This window comes from Molothrus aeneus, chromosome 8, assembly GCF_037042795.1.
Source record: "Molothrus aeneus isolate 106 chromosome 8, BPBGC_Maene_1.0, whole genome shotgun sequence".
Taxonomy (NCBI): Eukaryota; Metazoa; Chordata; class Aves; order Passeriformes; family Icteridae; genus Molothrus; species Molothrus aeneus.
Genome location: NC_089653.1, coordinates 36,093,991 through 36,119,076, shown reverse-complemented (window position 1 = coordinate 36,119,076; position 25,086 = coordinate 36,093,991). Strand labels below are relative to the sequence as shown.

The following is a 25,086-nucleotide window of genomic DNA, read 5'->3' as shown; positions in this document are numbered from 1 at the left end:
GCTATAGGGTTTTTTTCTTGCCCACCTAATTTCAGATTAGTTTTATTTCTGTTCATCGATATTCATAGAAGCAAGGCAGTTACTTGATTTAAATGGGTACTGTAGCCAGGGAAGGGTTATGTAGTACAGGTAAGGATTGAGTCTACTCCTGAATTCTTTACAGACCCTTGTACTGGAACAGCCTATTGGTACAGAGTTCCAGTCTAGTTTGAAGTGCAAGGGGTTTAGGTTTAAAATTGAATTTATGTACATAAGCCTTTAAATTGTCTTCATGACCACAGTGATTTCTCTCACAGAATCTGGTATGACTCAGTAAGTGAAGGGCAGTGGTGAGGCTCTAGACACTTCATTTGGTGTGTGTTGATATGTGTCAGTGCAGTCAGGCAGCCTTTTCTTTTCTTTTCTTTTCTTTTCTTTTCTTTTCTTTTCTTTTCTTTTCTTTTCTTTTCTTTTCTTTTCTTTTCTTTTCTTTCTTCTCTCCTGTGACTTCTTCCTGCACTGGCAGATGTGGTCCCAACATTCTTGGGCATTTTGTTCTGCTTTAGATGGTGTATGCTGTATTTCCAAAGGTTTCACGTTAGAAGCTCTCTACACGGGGACAAAGATTCCTGGTGACAGCATTTCTTAGCACTAGGTTCATGGGCAGGAAGGCATCAGTCGTTGCCTGCGCAGCCCTTGAGCCGCGCCCGCCCCGGAGCTGCCCGTTGCCGCGGCGGTTCGCGAGCAGCCCGCGAGCGCAGCCGGGCCGCGGGGGCGGCTCCCTGTCGGCCGGCCCGGCCCGGCCCCTCGAGCGAGGCCGAGAGGGAGGCAGGCAGTGAGGGCGGGTCCGCGTGTGTTGTGGGAGCGCTGCCGGGATACGCGCCTGTGCTGTGGGAGCGGCGAGCGGCCGAGGGGCGGCGTGCGGATGCCTGGCGGGCGCCTCCGGCAGCCGCATCCCTGGGCTGCCCGGGCAAGCGTTCGGCACCTTCGGGAAAGCCTCGCGCTCGCGGCTCAGAGCTGCCCCGCGGCACTCGCGGCGAAGCCTCGTCCGGCCGCGGGATGGAGCTGGCGGTGAGGGAGCAGCTGCTCGCCGCAGAGAGCGCAGGAGGTGAGCGGGCGGCCGGCCGCTGCGACCGCGCCGCCGTCTTTAAAAAGAAGTGAAATTAAAATCCGACTTCAAATAGAAAAGCAGCTTGATCCTAATCTGTTTTCTAAATTCTCTTCCTAGTGTGCTAACGTTGGTGACTTTAAATAGTAAGAGAGTTGTTAGTTGTTATGATGTTGCTTCATCTTAGAACTATGCCTAACTTCGAACAACGCGTGTGTGACATTATTTTCCTTAAACATTCTTCATTTATTTCTGCAGATAAGAGACTGGATATCGTGTAGCTCATTTGAATGCAATCATGTCAGTACACCTGGAAACAAAAATTTCTTTATTCCTTTTTTGTTTAATTTCAGATGTTCAGGCTTTGAAGAATGCTTACAAGTTAATCAAATCAGCCAGTGAAAGAGAATCTGCACTTAATTCAACAGATAACATCAGCACCGATTTATATGTTTTATGTGCTGAACAAGCGCTTCAGGTTTGTAATTTAGGTCTTTTATCTGTATTGAATGAAAACACGTATACGATGCACTGCATTTACAGCTGTTACAGTTACTATTTTAAACATCTCAGAACTACCCCAGGAAAGTACTACACCATTCTGGTTTTGGAGAGCAATTGTTTAAATATGCATTTTCCATTAAAACTCTGTGATTTGTGAGTTTTGTAATTGTACCCAAATTAGCAAGGTGTACTGTGATATATAGAAAATTTTTTGCCATGCCTGTTTTTTTCTTGTTATGGAAAACTAAGCATTAAGCAATTTGGTTACAACTGAAGAAAATACATTTGTGAACATCTGTACCAGGCAAAAGAACCCTAATAAAAATAATCAATAATTATTTTTGATTATTATTTGATTATTTGACTATTTTGATTAATTATTGATAATTAATCAATAATTATTTTTTATTAAAAATCAATATTTAATCAATAAATATTAATTATTCAACGATCAACATTTTTCAATATTGATTATTGAATAATAATTAATAAATATTATTATTTATTGATAATAAATAATCAGTATTGATTATTATAATCAATAAGCCCTGGTCGATTCTAATGATGAAAGGCTGTTGCTAATTGAAATTACTTCTATAAAATGTGGTTGAGATTTTAAATTTTGAAGTATTTGTTAATATTCAATTTATGATCATAAGTGATTGAGTTTTAAACAGACAGAGTTTGTAGTAAAACTTTTTTTTTTCCCCAAGCTGCAATCCAGTCAAAATCTGCCTGTGGTCTGAAAATTGAGATGTAGCACTGACAAATCCTGCCTCCTTTAAAAAAAACCCTTAAAATACTTTTAAGAATTTTGTCTTTATGTTAGCAATTGTGTTTTAAAAATGAAACATTTTTGGGTACTGTAAGCAATTCTATGACAGAATGAGTAGTTTTGTTAAATATAGAAGCTTTTTTTATCAAATACATTTGGAATGACAAAACTATGCCTTTAATAAATAGGCTTATATCACAACTGATATGCATCTCTGTGGAATATTGCTTACATACTGGTAAGGAGTTAGATGTTACCCTTGGTTAGGCATGCATTTTAAAAAGCTAACAATTCTTAATTATTTGTTGCCATTTTTAAAATATTTAAATGCCTTGTTTTGGTTTTAGCTGGGATATCTGGAAATTAGCAGTGATTGTCTACAGATGTATTTTAAAGGAAGATTTCCTGTGAACCAGTTTCTTGGCAGAGCATATTTGTGCCAAGGCCAGTTGCATGCTCCACGCTCTACGGATAATTTGGTGAGAAATCATGAAGGTTGCTCTATATTAAGCCTGGTTTTACAGGTATTTACTATTAGGTTTTTATGTGTTGCTTTCAGTAATTTAAAATACACAAGGATAATCAGGACTGTGCAAAAATCCAAGGAAATATATTAACAAGTAATTTAGGAGTAAACAAAACTTACCATCTGAATCAGACTAATATTTTAAATATTTTGGAGGAAACAAAAAAAGAGTACTTGTACAGGTGGTTGATTGTTTTAAGTCACCCTCTTAACTTTTTACTTAAATATGATACGTTCAGACCAAATTAGCTGTAACTGTTGAAATAATCACAGATTTTATTTGGGAAGCATTTCATAGGCTTATGGGAAGTGGAGGACCGAAGAGGCCCTCAGAGAGGTTGCAGAGCTCATTTCTGTGGCAGTGTACTTCCATAACTGATCAGTAACATGTCCATGTAGTACTTGGATGTGGCTTTTTGAAATGAGAGGTGGTAGCATCTCAGCAGGATACTTCTGCTTCTGTGTATTGCTTTGAGGTGTTACAATTCCCTTTATATGAAAAGTAGTTTTTATCTCCGGCTACTTTTAAAAGGAGTGGGATCTGTTTTCTGTCTTGAGTATTTCACTTGTCCTTGTACTGTGATCAGTCAGCTTTGATCATCTGTAAATGATATCTAGCCCTCCAAAATAACTTTAACAGATGTTTAGAATCATAGAGTATTCCGAGTTGGAGGGGACCCATAAGGATCATCAAAGTTCAACTCCTGGCTCTGCACAGGACTACTCCAAAAATCCCACCCTGTGCCTGAGAGAATTTTTCAAATGCTCCTTGAGCTCTGTCAGCCTTGGGGCCATGACCACTGCTCTGGGGAACCGGTTCAGTGCCTAACCATGCTCTGGGAGAAGAACCTTTTCCTGATGTCCAGCCTAAACATTCCCCGACTCAGCTCCGCTGGTTCCCTTGGATCCTGTCACTGGTCACAGAGAGCAGGGGTTGGTGCTGCCCCTCCACTGCCTCTGAGGAGGAAGCTGCAGAGTGCAATGAGGTCTCCCCTCAGACTCCACCAGGCTGAACAAACCAAGGGGTTTGTTGGGACCTCACCCAGTCCTTATATGGCTTTCCCACTAGGCCTTTACCATCTTAGCTCATAGTGTTATTTCTGTTCACAAATATACATAAGAAAAGTTATAGTAGTTTCTTTGAATAATGTGTTTGAATTGACTTTCAAGCTAGAATCTTTTCCCTGTTACATTTTCTGTATTGTCTTTCTTCTGTGAGCACATATGCAGAATAACTGGTCAGTGGTCACTTTTAAACTTCATACATGTTTGAAACATCCAATGTCCAGTTATGTTTCTAAATTAACAAACTATTCTGTTATGTTTTGTGAATCTCAATCAATATTTGCTGTTTTCTTCTTGGATCTTGCTAACTTCTTTGAAGTTAAAAATGGTGCCAGATTGTACAGTCCTGGCTTGGTTCCTTGTGTCATTTGTTGTAATGGTCTTTTAAGATCCACTTCGCATCAGTTGTAAAGTTTTTCACTGCTGTGTTCCTAGATGATTTATGAAAGTATGAGTGGCACAACATCTCATGCTGTGTGACTAAGTAACCATCGTTCACTTAAAAAAGATAAATTTGTCCTTATTTTGATTTCCATCCTAAGGAATCCTTCTTAATTAAGATGCTTGTGTTCTTTAGGGCCAAATGCAACTTCTCTACTTTAGTACATATTTCATCTCTGTTTTTCTCTTTATCCAGGCAGTTCCCATTTATTGCTCAGTACCCTTTTTATGGCACCCCAGAGCCCAGTAAATCAGTCCCAATTCTCTTGGAGATTTTAGTTTCTCTTTTCTAGCATACTATAGAGAACCCCTCTGGTGTCATCCCATTCCTGCTCATTCAGCTCCACCTTGGCTTTCCTATTTGCACTGCATCCTTCTCATACGCTTTCAAAAATCCCTTTATAATACTATCTCTCCCATCTTCTTTACACTGTGCCTTCAGGAATTTGTACATACTGATGAGATCTTCCCTGAGCTGCCTTATTCAGGCTCAACAGTCTCAGCTCTCTGTCTTTCCCCACAGGAGAGATACTTCAGCTTTTCCTTGACCTTTGCAGCTCTGTCTTGGACTCTCCACAGCAACCATGTCTCTGCCACTGAGGAGCCCAGAACTGGGAACAGTGTTTGTCACCAATGCTGAGTAGAAGGGGAGAGATCACATCCCTCAGCCTACTGGCCGCACTCCTCCTAAGGCATCCCTGGGCACTGTTCAGCCACCTTTGCAGCAAGGGAACGCTGCTGGCTGGTGTTCTTTGCCTTGGTCTCCACCAGGATGCCTAGTTCCTCCTCTAAAGAGCTGGTTCCCAGCTCCTTTAATGATAAAAAGGGCATGCCTGTCACAATTTTCTGTTGCCAAACTCCTGTTGGAGTCTTTTTGAAGAAAATAATTCCTCAAGATTTTTAATGGGACAAATGAATATAACTTTTTTTTTCCTGCTGGATTTGCTCTTGGATATTTCTGAACTTTCTTTGCTGAAAGCTTAAAAAGTATGCAGCTTTCTAGTTTTGGAAAAATTCAGTCCCGATAATTAATATTTGGCAGAAATAAAGTAAGTTGAAAATACAGTCTTAAAATTTAAAATCAGGAAAACTTATAAATAGGCTATCAACCAGGTTTTAGTTATTCTGTTTCTATATCAACAACTTATTTTGGCAGTATATTTTAGTTGAGATTGGTCTGAAAATAAAATTTATGAAATATGTTCATATTGAAATAGCAAAAAAATCTTCTGATTTATAAAATCTATATTCAAATTGCACTTGCTTTTCTTTGTTGTGTTCTAGGAAGAGTTTGAAAAGTTTGTGCTGTTTTTTATGAAGGCAATAGATTTTGCAACCCATGAAAGAAGGTAGGCTCTACTGACAGGATTAACTCTAAATCCCAGGAAATGCTACTGATCTGTCTTTTCAATTGTTTGTCTTGATTTTCATTAGGTAGCATGGAGTTGTGTTGTTTGGGTTTTTCCTTTTGATTTTTCCTTCCATTTTGTAACTTCTGTTACTGCTGTGTGTGCTGTGACAACATAAGGATACTGCAGTCTTACACTGACAGAATGTAAAGTCCTGTTTAAAGCTGTTAGATATCTGAGCATTTCTTACCCTTTTATAGTTATGATCTGTAGAATGAAAGCAACATGTTAGCTTATTTTTAAGTGGTTAATTATTAAGTAGAGTATAGTTGCAAGAGTTACCATATTCTTCTCGTGTTGTATTTGTCTTCTCAGTTCTTAGTCATGATTGCCTCCAATGAAAAGTCAAAGTTGCACTTTTTAACTTCTTAGAAGTGTCTTACTCAAGCTGTAATTTTATGTTTATTCAAGTTCATGAAATACTCGATTTTTTTTCATTCTTGTTTTTTCAGGTATTTTTTTTTGGTATATAATGCCTCAGTTCTTTATTGGCAACTTGTGAGGCCATTTCTTAAGCCTGGATTCCGCTATTGCCTTATTCCCAGCCTTTCACAGATTGTTACAGCATTAAACCAAATTGAAGAGCAAGACAACGAATGGCGAGCAGAACTTATGATGTGAGTTTAATTGTATTTTTTCATATGGGCATTCTGTAGTCCTTTTGGGACTGCTACCTGAGGTAGCCTTTAATAAGGTATATTTCACTGGTAATGTTGTAGATGTATTTGTTGTGAAAAGTTTAATTAATAACTTTTTAAAGAGACATAAATGTACTGAATGTAAAAAGGTGCTTCATTTCTATCTTTATTTTAAGCTTGAAGTTTTAGTGACAGAGACAGCAGCGCCCTAGATTGGATCTGAATTTTCACAGTAATTTTGGATGTAGTGTTTGAGTCATTGATAGTAACTGGAAATAAATGGTGTATAAATAGCAATGTATTACCATTCTCACATTTCCTGAGCAAAGCTGGAGCATAAACCTTGAGATAATTGTACTGAAAACAACATTTTTATGTGCAAAAGGAGGACTGTCTAGGTAATTTTTCAAGGTCCCACAACTTCTGGCAGAGACGTTTTGATCCCCTGTTCAACAGACTGATTCCAGCTCCTCTTGCACTCCTACCATAGTTTTTTCCCTTTCTCTTAGTGAAATAGTCTGTTTCTGTGGTCTGTGACTGTGGTTTATTGCTATGTAGCATTTTCTTTATAAACTGAAACTGGAGGGAATTAACAAAACATTCCAAGGGGTGTGCTAAGGACTATCTGTAACACCATGCATGCAGTTTCCTGGTATCAAACTCTTGCTGGGGTATTGATGAAAACAAACAAATGCACACAGTGTGTTTGTGTTATAAAACTAATGGTTGTATTTTTTTAAAGTGGTATTTATTCATAATTTTTTTTTAAATTATGATTATTGTGGTTGTTAATTTATGTTGTGGAGTCACAGGCTCTTTTTCAGTCAAATCAGATAAAGTATAGAAAATCCAGTAGATATGTTGCTGTTTCCAGTGTGAATAGTTTTCTTTTGCTAAATGGCTTTGAAATACTAGCCTTTCCCGTAGTTAAGGGAGAATCTTACAATACGTCTCACAGAAATGTTTTTTTCATACACTTTTAAATAATGAATCTTTTTAATTCCAGGTATCTTGTTGAGAAAAGTTTTCACAAAACAACTCCAAATTTTCCAAGATTCTTATTGTGATCTTCACTAAATATGTGTATATATCTGGAAGAAGCAAAGATGTAGAAATTAGAGGGTCTCTTTTGTTTTGAGTCAATGCTTTATAGCACTAATTGCTTGTACTGCATTTAGAAGTGGTATCTTGAATACAAAGAGTGTTAAAAAATGTAACTAAGGATTATTTTGGAAAGTGTTAATAAACATTTAATACATTTATTTGATCTGCAGAAATTTACTTGAGTGCTTCCTCGACGCTTCAAAACTGAAAGAAGCAAAAGAGTTTTCATCTACTGCAGCAGTCTTTATTAAGGAAAATGTTCCGGATAAATACTCTCAAATATTTTCTTTAATGGTAATGCTGAAAAATATTTTAAATTCCCACTAAGACAGAAGCTCTCTCTACATTTCATAAGATCATAGTTATAATTGTTATATGTTTTCTTCATTTAAATTTTATGATCTACCAAACAATTCAGTAGCTATGCAGAGATTTTCACTAATTGTATATTTTTGATACTATAAGCTAAAGAGCTCCTTACTACTTCTTGTTTTTTTGACACATCATAATATAATGGGGATAATTGTGGCCAATCCTAAAAATTCTGTTTGGTACTAATTACTATTGAAAGAGAAGGTGTAGTAAGGGAAATTTAACCTGTGTTATGCCACTGAGGGCATATTTAGTATCTGTTTAGTATTTCTCATGCTGATAAATATTTCAGTGATTCAGCTTGAAACCTTCAAATAATTCTGAAAATTGGAGGATATGACAATAGTTCTCATTTCTTGCATGCCCTTAATTTAGGAAATTAGAGGGCAAAGACAAATATGGCAAAAGCAGAAAAAGGCAAATAAAACTCAGAAGTTGTGTGCAGGCATATTTTCTTTCATTCTACTACACTGTCAGTTGTCTTCTTCTCTCTACTCCGCAACCACTGCATTCCAAAAGTGTATGTTTATATTACAAATTTCTCTAACATTTGAATTAAGAGAACCAATAAGCAGCACTCCAGAGGTGTGATAATAATGAAAGAATCACCCTTCATTACAAAAGCTTGAAATTGCTTTTGTATTTTGATAAGAATTATTGAGCAGAGCCATTTGACAATGTCCTTAAAGAGAAGAATGAAGTAGTTCTAAAACTTGCTTGGGCTGCAGAAGTATGATCCAAGCTATTGAGTGCTTTAGTAGCAGCATACTGGAGTCCTGCAAAACTTAAGTGTTCCAGTACAGCTTAAGTAATCAGTTTTGATAGGTGTGGGCAGTCAGTGTGAGAGTCAAAGGAAATGATCTGCACACTACTGATGTGTAACTCTACAGCTAAATTGAAGTAACTGCAGCTTATTGTAATGTCTTAATAATATTTTTTTCCCTGCCTATAATCTATAGGTACAGATAAAATTTGTTTGTCTCAGCTGGATGAGATGATTTCAGAATGAGTTCTACCACAAGGTGTTAAAAATGCATTAATTAGGATTCTAACTCAGAAGGTAGTTCCACATTTATATTTCTGCTTATAGTTCTGATCCTGACTCTTGGAAGGTCAGTATAGCTCAGCTGGATGATCTTTGTATTATCTATGCAGAACAACATAGATTATCATAGCAGCCACATTGCCCTTAAAGTCTATGAAAACAGTCAACATACCTGCTTTATTTTAGCCCTGTTGAGTGTTGGTCCTTTGCTAATTTAATCAAATAATTATTAAATTGTTATTTTATAGGTGTATCACAAACTAATGGATATTTCCCAGGTAGAGAAGGAGATACAAAATTCCATCTGCCTTTCAGTTATTTATAAAATGCAGGTGTTAAAGTTGTAAGTATGAAAATGTATCCTTTCACTTGTACTTTGATGCTGCATGTTACAGAGCTAGGATCAGGTTCTGGGATCCCATATGCTTGTAGAAAAAATCAGCTGCAGGATTTAATTCCTCAAAAGGAAAATCATGACAGTTTGGGCAGTAACAGCCAAGTCTGTCTAAACAGTCTCATCAAAAAAGTGAGCTAGCTCTTTGGGAATGTAGGGATCAGTGTGTTGTAGAGATATTGCCAGGAGAAAGAATTTTGGAGTCTGAAAGACATTTTAATATCAAATGGACTGCAGTTCCATCCCCAAGCTGTGTACAAGAAAGTAAAGATGAAGTGGGGAAATCACCTAAAATACAATGTACAAATCATGGAGCATAATGCTTTTAAAATTCTTTAAATTTTAAAGGTATAAGAAAAATTTGAAAATTAGACTGCATAGCAAAATCTCATGTAATTTTTTTCAGTGTCTCAAGATTTCCCCATTTTAAAAATATTGATTCTTTTCTTACTAGCAGTGGATTAATCTATACCGACATTATGGAAAAGGAGTATTACACACCTATTTTTTTTTCTTCTGAAAAAAAAAAAAATTCTGTCTGAAATATTAATTCACATACTGAACTTAGGTTTTATAGATTTTTTTTTCTTGATATTTCAATATCCAGGTAGGCCACTGATACCTTGGAATAAGAGCCATCCATTCTGAAGTTAGGAGAGTTATTTCAATTTATTAATGCAATAACATTTCTCACAAAAAAATTATGACCCTCATATTCCTCATATGTTGCAGGCAGTGGGACACAAATGTATTTCCAAGTGATGCCACCAGAAATCTGAATTCTTTATATGTGCTTTTGAAACAATATGATGTACCTCCAGCATCTGTTCTCAATGTGAAGTGAGTTTTATTTGCCACAGCCCCTTGGAAATTGATGATGAAGCTGATCCTGCTTCCATTGAAGTCTGTCAAAATTCCTGATGACCTTGCAGAGATTGCACTCCTACTTAGTTGTTTGTGTTGTGTTAACACATAGGTCATCTTAATAAAGGACAAAATCTTATTAAGCTTTATGACAGAACCCAAGATTAAATATCTTTCTCCATGCAGCTGTTTGTATAATATGATTAAATCTTTCCATAATAATTTATTTTTGATAAAACGAGATTTTTAGAAGGTCTTAAAATTGACACGTACTTTTCACACTGTAGTTAATTTTTAACTTTTCCTGGGGCCTTCCAACTCTTCAGCATAAGTTTGAAATACTAAACTGACGACTATTCCAGTAGTTAGATCACAGCTGTTACATATGGAAGTAATATTACATTTTTACTTGTTAAGGTAAACACTCTTTGACAATATTCAGGTATCTTATCAGTTCTCCTGTTCCAGACAGTACATTATGCTCATCTGGTTATTTATAGACCTCCAAACAGTTACAAAATAGTCTCCATCTCTGTTTCTGTGTTCTTAGTTCCTGGGTAAGAGATTGATGGATTTAATGGCTATGTGGGCCAGTTCATTGAATTGCATTTCCAAAATTTTCTGCAATCTGAAGTTTCTTACTTCACCATGTCTGTGCTTCATGCATTTAATTCTGTATTTCTTGTATTCTGTATTTCTTCTGTATTTCTTCTTCAGGGACTGTTTGTGCAGACTGCGAAGGAGTATGCTAATTATTTTCCATAAACAGATTAACTTTTGTATTTTTCATGTAGCCAACTTTGAACTCTTTCTTTTTTCCTAGTTAACTGTGAGCATTACTAGTATAATTATAATAATGATAGTTATAATATTTAACATTATAATAATAATTCCTCTAATATTCATATGACTGCAAGGTTTTCAGATGCATTGCACAGTTACTTTCAAAGAGTGTTTTTTTTAATTCCATGGAAGAGCAATATCAAATTCTCTGAATTTTTTTTTGTATTTTTGAAGGATTCCTTTGATTCTGGAATTAGCTCGTTTTTCTCTGAAAGTAAACTGCACTGACCTTGCAGCTCGTTGTATACTTGATCTGAAGAGCACACCAATTACTGTAAGTTTTAATTATGTGGGTTTGGATTTTTTTTACACACACACCCACACTCCCACACTCCTTTTGTGTTTACATTTAAAAAATAGTAGTAATGATTCTACGGTATTCTGTCCATCTGTGTATTGTTTATATATTCATTGATATATAATTATTGTGATACTTGATTTCTTCCTAAACTAGAGAAGTAGATGCAAGGTCAGAAAGTAGGCTGTGGGTAGACTAGGGTAATTAGCAGTGCAGTTTATTTTGGCAAATAAATATTAACTGTAAATTTTTGCTATGTTTTTAAAATGTTACCTATGCAAGAGTATGATTAGAAGTTAAACTCCAATTTCTATTATAATGATCCCACTTAGAGTTACTCATAAAATTTAAGTTATCCTCACAGAATTTTTTTTTTGAATTCCAGGTGTCTGATTCAGGCCCATTATTCTGAACATTTCCTGAAAGTCTAAAATCATATACAAATCCATAGCATTCCACTGGAAGATGTGTTTAAATCCCCTAGATCAAAGATTCACAAGGATTTAATCTAAGTATTTGTGTAGACGGTAGTGGGGAATATCTGTTGTGTGGCAGCAACAGAGAAACTTGGTTTCTATTTCAACGCTCTCCATTGGAGTTAATGTGTTTTTAAGTGACCATCTGATTGCTCACCATCACTTGACAGTGATTTCTTGTTATAGTAGAGTAAGGAAAATCTTATGTCAAAATGTCAGTTCCTTGTCTTTTTCCAAGTACTGGCAAATTTCTCAATCATAACATGAATTCCATCTCGATGTGTACTTGTCATTAAGTTTTTCATGATCTCTTTTCTCTTTTCCAGTCATGGGGATGTTCAGTTACCAACGGTCATGCTGAGTGATTTGATAATAGCTCATAAAGAATTAGGAATGGAGAGGCTGTCTAAATTTGCTTACTACACCAATTTAACCCAAATACAGCATAACTTAGGTGTTTCTATGATCCATACATAGAATTTATATGATTTAATAGTCAGCTCTTTCCTAAGCTGTTAAAAGTCTAAGCTCATTTTTCACTTAAAAGTTTCACTGCCCGTCAAGCTGAATCCTTTCTGTCTTGACTCGTGCCTGTTTATTCCAAGCATGTGTCTTTTTAATAACATTAATGAGTAAATAGAAGAAGGCAGATTTAAATCAGATATTGTGAAAATAGTATTGCTTGTGATAGTGGTGAGGCCTTGGCACAGGTTGCTCAGAAATGCTGTGGCTGCTCCATGCCTCGAAGTGTTCAAGGTCAGGTTGGATGGGGTTTGGGGCATATTGGGATAGTGGAAGGTGTCCCTGCCCATAAGCAGGGTGTTGGAACTGGATGGGGTTTAAGGCCCCTTCCAACCCAAACCATTCTGTGATTCTATGATTCTATTAGAACTGAAATCAAATTACAGTATAGGAGGAATCAGGTGTACACTGTTTTTCTTACTGCAAATTCTGGCAATGAGCAGCTTAAAAATTATTTTGCATCTTCCAGTGAGTATTAAGGGACTGCAGTTCAAACAGCAAATTCCATTCCCTTTGTATCATTGCAGTTAACTCACTAGTATAGTGGGATTTTCAGTAGGAAAGTACAGTGCTGTGTTACTGTAATTGCATGGGTTTAACCTTTATGGTATTTCTTTTTAATTATTAAAATTAGCATTTTGTGTATTAATACTTTGTAGGAGCAAGGGAAACTTATTGAGATAGAATGTCTGGAATATGAATATGAAATGAAGAAAGATGGCACTGAAATTGTGACTTATACCAAAGGAGTTGTTGAGGTACATTCTTTAACTTTGAGAAAAAAGTAAAAGTTTTAATTTGTTAAATGTGGAATATTGCATTTGACTGTGTCTCTTAATTACATTATACTGATAAGGAATTCTTTTAACCTTTATACTCTTTTAAATTGGACTTCTAATAAGCAAACGGGGAAAAATAAACCATAGTTGTGTGTTGCTCCCTCAAGTTTTCTGTCTGACTGTAAAGGTTCATAATATATTGCTTTCCAAGAGCAAAGATGGTAGCATTGAGGCATGTTTTCATATTTTGCCTTTATGGGACCTCTTTTCAAGGAATATCTTGGGTTGGAAAGGACCACTAGGGATCATTGAGTCCATCTCAACTGTGACTGCATGTTATGGTCAATGTAATACAAATTCTTACGTCAGAAATGTGGATTGTTCCTGATCACGCTGGGAACGGTTTTCTTGAATTTCTGTGGTTGGTTGGCTCAATTGTAATTCAGACCATCAAAGTTAGAAGCCTAAATATCAATATTATTAATGGTGTTAGAGAGATACCTACAATGAGCAGTTTAGACCAGTTGTTAGAGTCACCTTAAGTTCCTTCAGTGGGAAGTAGGAATATGTTTAATGGAACTTGGTAGCGCAAAGACTTACTCCTATCTAGGACTATAATAATTTTGGAGTTCAGAAATTCCACTCACCTTTTGAAAAAATACCCTCTTGTTAATGAATTCTTCATAATATGAAGCACTACTAATAGTAAAATGTAAAACGAGATATTTAGGGATTTCTAATTTTTAAGTCTATAGTGTATTCAATTGGAGAGGGATTTCGTTTGACTTTTTTTCCTGATTTTTTTTTTTACTTGCATAACCTCTAAAAATAATGTAATAAATGACAAGTCTGTTACTGTAGGTAATATTGGCTTCTAGATTTAATAAGAACCAAGTTTAATTGACAGTATGGCAAATTCCAGTAATAATATTTATTTTTTCCTCTTTGGTACTGCATCTGTAGCTGAATGTCAAAAAAACCCCAAAGTGGCTAAACCTTCTGAATTCACAAGTATTCGCAATCATCAATTTTTGTTTATCATAAGAATGGGGAGTAGCTGACAGACTTCTGCCAGAAATACATGATAGCAGCCTGGAGCATCTAAAATAAATACTTCCCAAAGTTTGCTGACTGAGGGACTGCTTTCTACTGAAAACAGTCCTAAGATTAAAATTTGAAAGAACATGTAAGAAATTCTATTTATTAATGCCATGGTGCTAATTAATTCTTCATGTATGTAGGCTCAGCTGAAATTGGTCAAAAATCTTGAATTAACATTAAAACGTGCAGTTCAGTTGGGAGATCCTGGTGCGATTCAGGTTGTTTGTGCAACCCAGTGGAATCTGTGCTTACCACTACTACAACACAATTTGCATCAACATGTGCGAAAGCCATTGATCTCCGTTGCTGATGTCCTTGAGGAGATTGACAGGTAATTTTCAATGCTGTATAGTATTTTGAAAGGTCTCAAAGCATCAAACTCATTTAAAACCTCAAGTTCTGTGATATAAAGTGTCTTCGAGAATTTTCCACTGGCTTGTAATAAATGCGTGCCTGCATGTTGCATACATTTCCCTGTTAATCATTTAAATATAGGTTCCTTTCAGGCACAATCTTACACTGTTTAATGGCCTGTAACAAATATTGAAATATTTGAGGAATTTAAAAATACTCTAATTAATCAAAATTCTGTGAGAAAATTCCAAAGCTGCAGTATAAGTGTTGGACTGTGGTCTAGATTCTTGTGTTAACATTGCTTTTGTTGGTTACAAAAATAAAATTTTAAAAATTGCTTCTGAAAAAACATCATGGCTTCTATATTATATGTCAAAAAAGACTCTTGCAAGATACTACTTTTGTATCTTTGATGATGCTTCTTTTTAATTAAAAAACCTCCTGTATTAACAAAACATTTTTTTTAGGGTACATTCTTCTATTTGCTATTATGCTGTATTTAACCTTAAGTGCCTAAATATTTTCACATTTTTGTTAATTTGAGTCTACAAGTAAACATTACTATTTGGTACTTTGTTAAGTTTGGACCTGTGCATTATCTGACTTAAGAACAAGGATCAGAACCTTTGCAGTAGAGCGAGTTGCAATTGACACAATCTGCTGTTTGAGCAGGACAGTGGGTGGTTTCTGCTGCATGTATTGCACAGGAAGGTGAGGAATCTAGTTTCAGTGTTTTAAAAATTTGTTTCCAGTTGTATAAAGAGTGGATATACACATGCATGAAAGCACTATATTATATTGCTGTACTGTTATTCTGTTTCCATATAGAGAATTCAAGATCAGCATAGGCAACTTTGAAATTTGTACTAAATGTTAGTAATGGCAGTTTTTCTCTAAAAGCCTGCAGGGAGATTTTGGAGAGATGAGGGTTTGAGAGTTTGTCACATGTATATTCTTAACAAGCAGACTCAGCAGACTCAGCCTCAATTCTGATGTGGTACTGTCTCTAGAGATTGAATGAAGTAATTTGTGTCGATTAATTTGCCTGTCTTAATTTTTGGTTTGATAGCAACATTAATTGTGGCTACTTTGGTCCACAGGAAAAGGATGCTACTTGCTCAGTCAGGCTGGCTCTGATGTGGACATACATTAGTCCTATGGCATGATATTGAATAGACTTGAAAACCTTTCTTCTCTCTCTTTTTCATAACATTGCTTAAATTTATCTGATTTTTTGTTTTTCTTCCTAAAAATAATCAGTAGTAGTATGTAGAGGTCTGAACTGTCATGACAGCCTCCTGGAGCAGGTGATGGATAGGGAGCTGGGCGTACCTGAGACTGGAGACCGTGCAGTTTTTGGTGAAGATACGCTGGCTTCATAGAGTGAAGTCAACAACACCTGGGTAGAGACCATACTTAGAGTGAATGTGTATGCCTGAGGTGAGCCCCATCTTTGAAAGAGCTGAGCAAATATGACCAGGGCTAAAGTTTCAAGAGTATTAGCGTCTACTTTAATGTTAGGAGCAGAGAGTGAACTTTTGTCAAAAGTCCTTATTCAGCACATTATAGTTTCTCTGTCAGTTAACTACTTTTGAAAACCTCTTCACCTGATTTGCATGTCTAAGCAGTACTGAAAAAGAGTTCTACAGATATATAAAGACCAGTTAGTCTACAAGATACATTGCATTCTCCTGCAGGGTAAGTGAAAATAATATGCAGTTAAATTTTCTTATTAATTTCAGTTAAAAAGGCATGATAGTGAAAATTAAAGCAACGAGTCAGTTAAAAAGACAATATCAGTTTTAATACTGGAGTCACTTTTAATTACTGAGTTTCACCTTTGAGTGAGTTTTAGGTCTAAGAATTTTAGTGTACCTTATTTTAACAGTTTACACTTAAATTTGTAATCCTTAGCATGCTGATTTTGTTGCGTTGTCAAGTTCATATGGAAATAGCTCGTATTGAAGAAGATGGGGATAGACTAGAGGCTGCTCTGGAACATTTGCAGAAAGCTATGCACCTGAACAACAGTGGGCAGTATCAAGAACATCTGAGACTGAGTTTTAACCGCCTTCGTTTGAGTGCTATGCTGTACGAGTCACCTGAGCGTCTAGAGGATCAGGCGGTAATGCTGATTGAACAGGTAAGCATGGAGAACAAAGTCTGTAGCTGGAATAGGCTTGCTTATTACATTCCAGCAGAGGAGAGACAGCTGTTTAGTAGAACTGCGTATTAGTAGAGCCAGCATCAGTTTGTTTTCAGCAAACTGTCTTTGCTTTGTTGCCTTGAAGTGGTTATGCTGCTTCACAGTCTGAAGATCATAGTAAAGGATTTTTTTCCCCATTCTTTCAAAGCTTATTTCTTGGGAAAGGCAGGGAGCTGTTAATTAGCAGAAATATCAGCAAAAAAAGAATAGCAGTTGTCAATAATTAGGATTTCATTGCATGAAACAGTTTTATTTAATGAGAAGCACAGTGTTCAAATTGCTAAACATCCTTGCTGGCTATAAGTCAATATCGTGTGGTTCTCACAAATGCCACTAAATAATATACTCTACAGTCACAATATGGGCATTGTCAAGAGTGACCGCATCTAATTCTGTTGTGCTGCCTTAACACCTCAATAAAAATCATACTGGCAACTGCTTGTTTTCCTGGTTCAAATGCTTTTCCATGCAAGCTTACTCCGTTTAAATGTTGCTTCAAAAAAACCATGCCTCCTCTGACTTTGGTTAGTTCTTAGCAGACCGGGATCTTTTTGTATTTTATAGCAATTCCTAGCCACTGCACACCGGATATGTTACTGTTGGTTGTGAATAAATTCTGTTCTTTGTTTGTTTGGAAAGGTATAACATAATGTCAGGTTATATACTGAGGAATATACTGTAAAGATTCATGAGAAGCAGAAACAGCACATCGTATTAAATTATCTGTGGTGTAATCATGAGTATCAACACAAGTTCCACATTCACTTTCAATGACAGTCATGCTGTAGAATGATGTGTAAGATACCTAAAGATACACAAGTCTATGGGTATTTTTTGGTAGTTGCAAATTATATGATGTATATTCTGTTATGTTTAGTAAATAAGATCTAGTTGGAATATAAAATGAGCCTTGTGACAATGAGTTCTTTTCTTTATGCAGGCTAAAAGGGGAAAACAAAAGGATAATATGAGGAAAAAGAGATCACTTCTGGTAAATGCAGGTCTTGCATTAGCTCCTGACACATTCCAAATAGTCCTTGACAGTGAAAATGAAGCTAAAGGTAAAGTATGTGCATGTGACTAAAAGTTACTAACTTTGCTTTGCACACTCTTAAAGGCTGGACATTGCATCTGATGGCAACATATAGGGAATATTACAATACAGATGAAGTGATAGTTCTGCCGCATTCTGTGGCAGACTTCCTATTATTTTCATTAGGGATAAAAAAGTTGTATGGTGATACTGGAAAAGGTGTTAATTTCCCCTCCAAATTGCTCTGAATCCTACTGTTGTGCTGTAGTGTGCTGTAAGTAGTTCTATTTTCACTAAGTACCATTCCTGAATGTTTTTATAACCAGGGTCATTTTTAAGTGGTGTTTTCAGAAATTTCACGCAATAATACCTGGTGTAATTAACACCTTTTGTAATTAACACTTTTTAATTATTCTTTCTATATTGTAATTGTTATTCTCTTCTAAAATCTTGCCTTTGAGAGCTCTAGTTTTGCACAGGGATTTAGATGTGAATTCATTATTTACTTTCTAAAACATGCACCATAAATGGATACATTCCTTATGCCTCAAACAGAAAAACAAAATCAGTTTGTGATTATACAGCGCCTGGTTGAGGAAGAGTGGACAGGGAACACTCTTACCAGATTGCCTTAACTGTTTTGTACTATCTTGGCAATAAATCAAGTATGTGTATGTGACTAATTTTACTAACTCTGAGTAAAACCAGTGTACTCCTGCAGTAGAGATTATGCTGGAGGAAGGGAATGCTACAGAAAGAGTCCTGTTGCTTCCAGAGCAGCCTGTGTGTGCTGTGGAACACCATGCTGTCTGTTCAGCCAGGTCACAAAGTTCACCTTTCATATCCCCATTTCAAACTTGATCAACTAATCACTTAGAAGCCAGAGTCATATTTACAGATCAACTGTTCGACTCTGTGCAGTCCTTTTAAGAATGTGAAAACTATACTGCTGGAAAACATTTTCATAGATTATTTAAAGTGATAAAATTTATCATATTTGTGAAACGAAGAGAATTAAAACATCTCCTTGCTGTTAAATTTTAACTTAACAACTGTACAATTACTTTTGAGATTCCTCTGAGAATAAATCTGAGCACACATTAGCCTTCCAGGCTGAATTTTTAAAATGAGTGAGATTATTACAACATTGAAGCTATTACAAGACTTCTTTTGACATAATATTTATATTATTTTGTTCTGAAAAATTTCAGTTGTTTCTTAGGCTGTCATCCAAGCAGTGAGTTTTTGCTTTTTCTATGACTTAAGTTGCCACAAGCTTATACATGTGCATTGAAGGAGTAAGAAAATACATATGCAAATTTATTATATTAAATGTACATAGGACAGAACATCAGATTTATATAGTTATTTTTTCTTTTCAGTTGCATGGAAAAACTTTCTGTTTTCAGCATGAGTGTGTACTTTATACACATGGTTCACTTGCTCTTGAATGAACCTAACTGGAGCACTACATGTCCTGTCAGAAAAGTAGTCTATTTGAGATATTTGGGCACTAAACAAGCATAGATTAGTTTTGGATGGGACAACTGTATTTCAAGATACAGGAAAAAACCAAAATAGATGTTGGTAGAATACATGATTTTATGTTTGTTGGCTGGTTTGAGGAAAGCTTGAGGAAATGAGAAAAGGGCTGGATTTTGAGTGTTTCAGCAAGGAATTATGGATCTATTTCCTTGCCATTCTTGTAGATTTTAAAATTTCTAATCTATAAAAAACTACCATTAATTTTTATTTCTTCACCAAGTTTTCTCAGGTAAAAGTAATAGTCAAATAAGCTACCTCTGTGCAAAAGCCCAACATCATACTAAAAGTGTGAAGAAAGTCGATGAACATTTGAAACACGTAAAAAATGGAAATAGCAGAGAAAGGTAATTGCTACAGACCAGAAGTGTCTCTTTCATCTTTTGTAGAAGTCTTTAAGAGGAAAGGTTCTGTCTCTGAGGTTTTTAGTGGATGGCACCTTGTAAGAGGTTGAATATTTCAGCCTCTGGCAACATATTGAAGCGTGTGTATAGTTTTGTGTTCAGAAAGCTCTGTTATATTTCCATGCTATGCAGAATTTTATTCTTTCCCTATTTCTAATCTGCTTTCTCACATGCACACTTAAACTCACCTGTTCTATTGATGTGAGCCCAACATACAGAGGGATGCGTGGATTAAGGCTTGTACTTGATGAAGAATTGATACTTGCAAGTGTCTTTTTAAGTCCTTGTACCTAAGAAGCACATCATGTACTACAACTTTTTTGGTTAAAAAGCTAAGTAGTTCATTCTGAGAGTCAGAAAGATTAATCTCTAGAAAAATGACAGGTTTCATTTTTATATATAATTTTGTCATTCTTTAGTTAAAAGGATGTGTCTACCTTTTTTCTGCACTAAAAATTCCTGTGCTGAAATTTAAAGGCAGTTGTTTTTTTAAAGGTTCTAAATCCAGACTAGTTTTCAAGACTTATTTTTAAATTCTCAACATTAGTTTTGAAATATTTAGTTTACTTTATGAGATAGAAAATGAGGGTTGTCACATGTGTTTTGAAGCTTAGGTAGAATTACCATCCAAGAGAAGAATTCTGTCTCTTGGTATGCTGAAGAGATTATTTTTAATAGATAAAGTAATAGTGTTACCTTTGCTACTGACAAGAAGTCTTCCATTTATTAATTTTGATTAGATGTAATTTTTTTTCCTGGTGGCCATCATTATTGACAAGATTATTTTTGTCAGTCCTGAACGGTGGAACCTAATCCTGCTTATTAACTAATTTTATTTATGCTTTTTCTTTGGTAGAATTATACTTTGGGCAGATTTGGCAAAAGTTGCATGTAAACAGGAAGTGTGGGATGTCTGTCGTGCAGCATGTAGATTTTGCCTCTTGTATGATGATATTTTGTCTAGGGAGGCAACAAAGCATAAACAAAGTAAGTGACAAATCATTTTCAATCTTGTAAGGAACTTTTTAATCGTTTATTTAAGTTACTAAAAGGAGACAGACAATATTATTTTATTTCCTCCCATTCCCAAAGTTCCCTGAGTTTCTTTTCTGGCACTGCATGTTGGCATACATGTTGAACTTCCAAATCTAGAAATCAGTCATTACATTTTTTTTGTAGAAGCCATACTCTGCTGTCAGAAGTGTTTCACCAGTGCTGTAGAGAAGCACTTCTGTGAAATACATCTGCCTGTCTTAAGAACACAGGCAAATTCCCTCATGGTCATCTAGGTCCATATCATTCATGTCTGATGGAGCTGAAGAAAAATGGGTTGTAAGTCACATTGTATGAGGCTCACATGTTAACATTTTCTACCCTTTAATCCCCTATTAGTGAGTGTTTCCTCTGAGGTATCCAACATTGTACCTTGTTCCTTAAGGGTCTGCTGGAAACCTAGTGCATGTTAAGAGTTTTTAACTTGGGGCAAAGCACTTTCAAATCCCTCTCTGCTTACTGGCTTTTAAAGTTGTTAGGGAATTTGTAAAATTCATATTTAAGAATAGATGAAATGGTTTTTCTTTTCACTAGCTAAAGTTAATCGAATCTATTCCATATTTTTTTCCAAAGTCCATTTAAAATAGCACATTAATTTGCTGGTTTTCTTTCACAAGTTTTGCATCTTCAGACTAGCCATGTTTAGTCTTTTGTCTTCTTTCCAAACAAAATAAGGGAAAAATAAATACACTTACCGGAAACTGAAGGCAACCATGCACCAAAAGCACGATGAATTGAAACTTGGTAGAATTACAAACTTTGTGTTTATATTAAAACAACCTTAGTCCTTTCTCTTCATTATTAAACTAAATTCCTCTTTACCAATGTGTGCATTACCAGAAAGTCAACCCAGTCCATGATTCAAATGCAAAAAGACTTTAGCCTCTGCATAATCCAGTTCTATGCTCCACTTCCATTTATGCAGTAAAATTGAACTAGAGGCCATGGAGTCTATTCATCTATTCACACTGAAATTTCAGTATGCATACTATGACTGGAGCAAGTTATTTGCTGCAAATATTGAAGATTATAAATAAATTGAAATGCAGAAAAATCACAGGTAACAAATGCCTCAGCACTGCTTGGGAACAGGTTTTGAGTGCAATAAATGGCAATAATGTAAAAGTTAGTTACTTGAAATAATTAAAAATCTTTTCTTGCTAACTATTCCTTGTGAATTTAAGAATATGTAGGGATTTGTAAATTTAAAAATGAAGACGATGATTTGCATGGAAATAATAATGGGTTTATTTATTTTTAGCACAGAAGAATAAAGCTAATGCAAATGTGATGATGGATGGTCAACGTGGCCGCTCATCAGGAAAATCATTGCTGCCTGCTAAATCCTTTTCTTTTGAAGCAGATTTATTCAGAATACTAGCAGAAATAAGATTTATTAATGCAGAGGTAAATAAATTACATAACTATCATTCATATTTGTTTAGTTTTGTTTTATATACAAATCTTGAAGCACCAGAATTTTGAGTTTAGTTATTTTCTATCTCCATCGGAAGTAAAGGAAGAAGTGGTTTCATGAAGCAACCTTATCAAAATAATGTGTGAAAGTAACTGTAGCTATAGTTTTACTGCAGGTGCTGATAACACTACTTTACAAGAGATTCTACTGTAAATTTTTGACATCTGACATTACATTTCTGGATCCATGAAGTTCCAGCGTAATTGAAAAATTTACATATATAAATTATGGGGTTTTCTCCATGTAATTATTTAGTAAAATTAGCTGTAGACAATTTTAAGCTTATGAAGTACTGAGCATTGTATTTCATATACTTGTACATGCCTGTACAGTATTTGAAAAAACATTATGTTTTTTTTAATTTTTGAAGAGGTAACAGCACTAATAGGAAGAAATAATCTGTTTTTACAATGATAACCTGGGTAGACAATTTATTTCTCTGTGTCTTTTCAGGCAACTGTTCATTTATTAAGACTGCAGGGAGTCAAGCTGAATGATCATGCTGTACCTCCAGAAGCTACATACCAGTGTCATCCAGGACGTGTTTCGTATCTTCCTGACAGTGATCCAGAATGGAAAACATACAGGTACTTTTTTATATCAAGACCAAGGAACTCTTTAACAGATCATTATTATGAGACACTGCTGATAACTGCAAAAACTGTTTCTCCTTAGTAAAATTGTCACCAGATTCTTCATTTTGGTGGGTAGTCATGGGAAACGGGAAAAAGATCTAAAAAATTGTTTGAGATATTTTTCTTAGGTTTCCTTTCATTCTGGAGTGTGCATTTTATTCTTCATTTAACATTTATTTCTCTGAAACTAGAAGCTAGTGTTCCAAGCTGAAAAATAATTGTTGTACATTGACACTTAGATAATTAAATTCTGTATTTAAAAATATGTTTTCTCAAATCCAAAAGGTCTTTTTGTCTTGCTTTTTAGCTCCTATACATATAATGATTTCATAGTACTGAATGCATACGATGAATTATTCCAGTTTTCGAATCTAGTGTGCTCCATCCAATCAACTGAAATGAATTTGGGAGAGTAGAATATAGCAAGCACTGTTTTTTACTAGTCTGACATGATTATTTCTTGTGAAGGAGAAAAAGGAGGAGTGAGATTTCTGAAGATGATGCTTAGACTCTCTGCTGTTCACGTTCATAGTAATACCAGCCTTATTGTTACAGTGGTCATGTCCTGAGAGATCATGATGGCAGAGTCGTGTCCCTAGGTCTGTTCATGAAATCTGAAAATTAAGTAAAGTTTCTCACTCTGTCTGCTTGCAAATGTTCAGTAGAATGGGAAAAATTATAAACTGATCAGAGCCAAGGGGCAAAGAAGATGAGAACTCTGTTCCAAAATTTGCTACTAGCTATTTTTGAGTTTGCCTAATTAGATTAAAAACCTGTAGGAAAAAAAGGACTTTAGTCTGGTACTGTGTCCTGTACCACTGTTGACATAGTAATACCCATTGTCAGTTTGTGCTTTTGACTTCATGACTTTGGAACCATGGCAATTCTGTATGATCATTCAAGACTGTATTTTAGTATTGTTTTTTCAAAGTAATAGTACATTTTGATAATTAAGAAAGAAAATAAATTTATTGAAAGGAAGTTATTGCACAGACTGTGAAGAAAATGTTATTCTATTTAAAAATATTACAGCATTTCAAAGCACCTGGAAGTGTCTTTGAGTGTAACAGCACATGCAGTTTTGAGTAAAAAAGACGTGTCCTTAACTCTTAGATGGCATGCCTCATTCATATCTATGTTCAAGTAGAGCCTTGACATGGTTGTTTGATTTCTAGCACTGATGGGTGGATTCACACACGCATTTAAAAAGCCCAAACATGTGGATGAAACCTGAACCATAGACACTGTTTTTTAAGCTAATAGCATTTCAATGTCAGAGACTACTCATTTTATGTTGGTACTATTTCCTTTTCTGAACCATCTTCTCACTGAAGTAAAATCAAGTCAGTGGATGAGAACTTAATAAATGCAACTAAATTAGTTAATTAAAATTGAATGAAAATTAATTACATTTTTGTTCTTGTTGTTGGTAGTACTGCATATTTAACCTTATGATAGAATTCCTTCTAGTTTGAAGCTTTGGACTAACAGCTTCCTTATACTAATTTTATAGTTTATGGATAGACAGCTTATCTCAGTATGCTATGGAAAACTTCCAACGTGCAGCTGAAATAGGAGAAGAATTGAATGAAGCCTGGATTGTTCACAATGCTGTCGTGTATATCTTAAATTACAACAGACATGTGATTTCTTCAGGAAGACAGAGGGACATTATTGAGTACCTGCAGACTCTTCTTGGAGCTATCAAGACTGTCAGGCATGACGGGTAAATTGAGATGCTTGGATATGAACATACTCTTTTTTCTAAAACACAGAAAATATTATTGCAAATATTGAAAGTCACTTTGTGCTGTGAAATATTTATTGCTGGCTTTCATTGGCAGTGAAGGAGTCTTGGTGTATATATAGAGTAGCTCAGGAGATAAATTGTGAAAATAAGTGTTAATCCTTTCTGTTTGTTCTTTGTTGCTATACACTGTAAGCCATGATAACTTTAGACCAATAAATATTACTTTCTCTTCAGCGTGGAATAGCAACATGTGCATGCAAAATAGCATTTTGTTAAGTTAGTCAGCAAATTGGGAAAATTCTCTGAGACTCTGTTTGCACAACAGCTCAAAATGCATTTGCCTTCTGTCAGTTCTCTGATCTTGAATTGTTTTGTAAAGATACTTCATT

The 25,086-nt window shown here is 35.5% G+C and overlaps 1 protein-coding gene across 1 annotated transcript in view; it reads left to right on the top strand.

Annotated features, from left to right (window-relative positions):
- The first annotated feature begins 1,008 nt into the window (after positions 1-1,008).
- The window catches only part of CFAP46 (cilia and flagella associated protein 46), a 71,168-nt gene continuing 47,090 nt past the window's right edge, over positions 1,009-25,086 (top strand). Inside the window, exons 1-18 of the mRNA XM_066554624.1 lie at positions 1,009-1,087; positions 1,441-1,565; positions 2,714-2,845; positions 5,683-5,747; positions 6,260-6,424; positions 7,720-7,843; positions 9,215-9,309; positions 10,093-10,200; positions 11,242-11,341; positions 13,023-13,121; positions 14,384-14,574; positions 16,512-16,740; positions 17,744-17,864; positions 19,602-19,725; positions 20,639-20,769; positions 22,097-22,242; positions 22,766-22,899; positions 24,461-24,673. Of these exons, the coding sequence (XP_066410721.1) occupies positions 1,039-1,087; positions 1,441-1,565; positions 2,714-2,845; positions 5,683-5,747; positions 6,260-6,424; positions 7,720-7,843; positions 9,215-9,309; positions 10,093-10,200; positions 11,242-11,341; positions 13,023-13,121; positions 14,384-14,574; positions 16,512-16,740; positions 17,744-17,864; positions 19,602-19,725; positions 20,639-20,769; positions 22,097-22,242; positions 22,766-22,899; positions 24,461-24,673 (2,351 nt within the window). The 5' untranslated portion in view covers positions 1,009-1,038. The remainder of the gene's footprint in view (positions 1,088-1,440; positions 1,566-2,713; positions 2,846-5,682; positions 5,748-6,259; positions 6,425-7,719; positions 7,844-9,214; positions 9,310-10,092; positions 10,201-11,241; positions 11,342-13,022; positions 13,122-14,383; positions 14,575-16,511; positions 16,741-17,743; positions 17,865-19,601; positions 19,726-20,638; positions 20,770-22,096; positions 22,243-22,765; positions 22,900-24,460; positions 24,674-25,086) is intronic.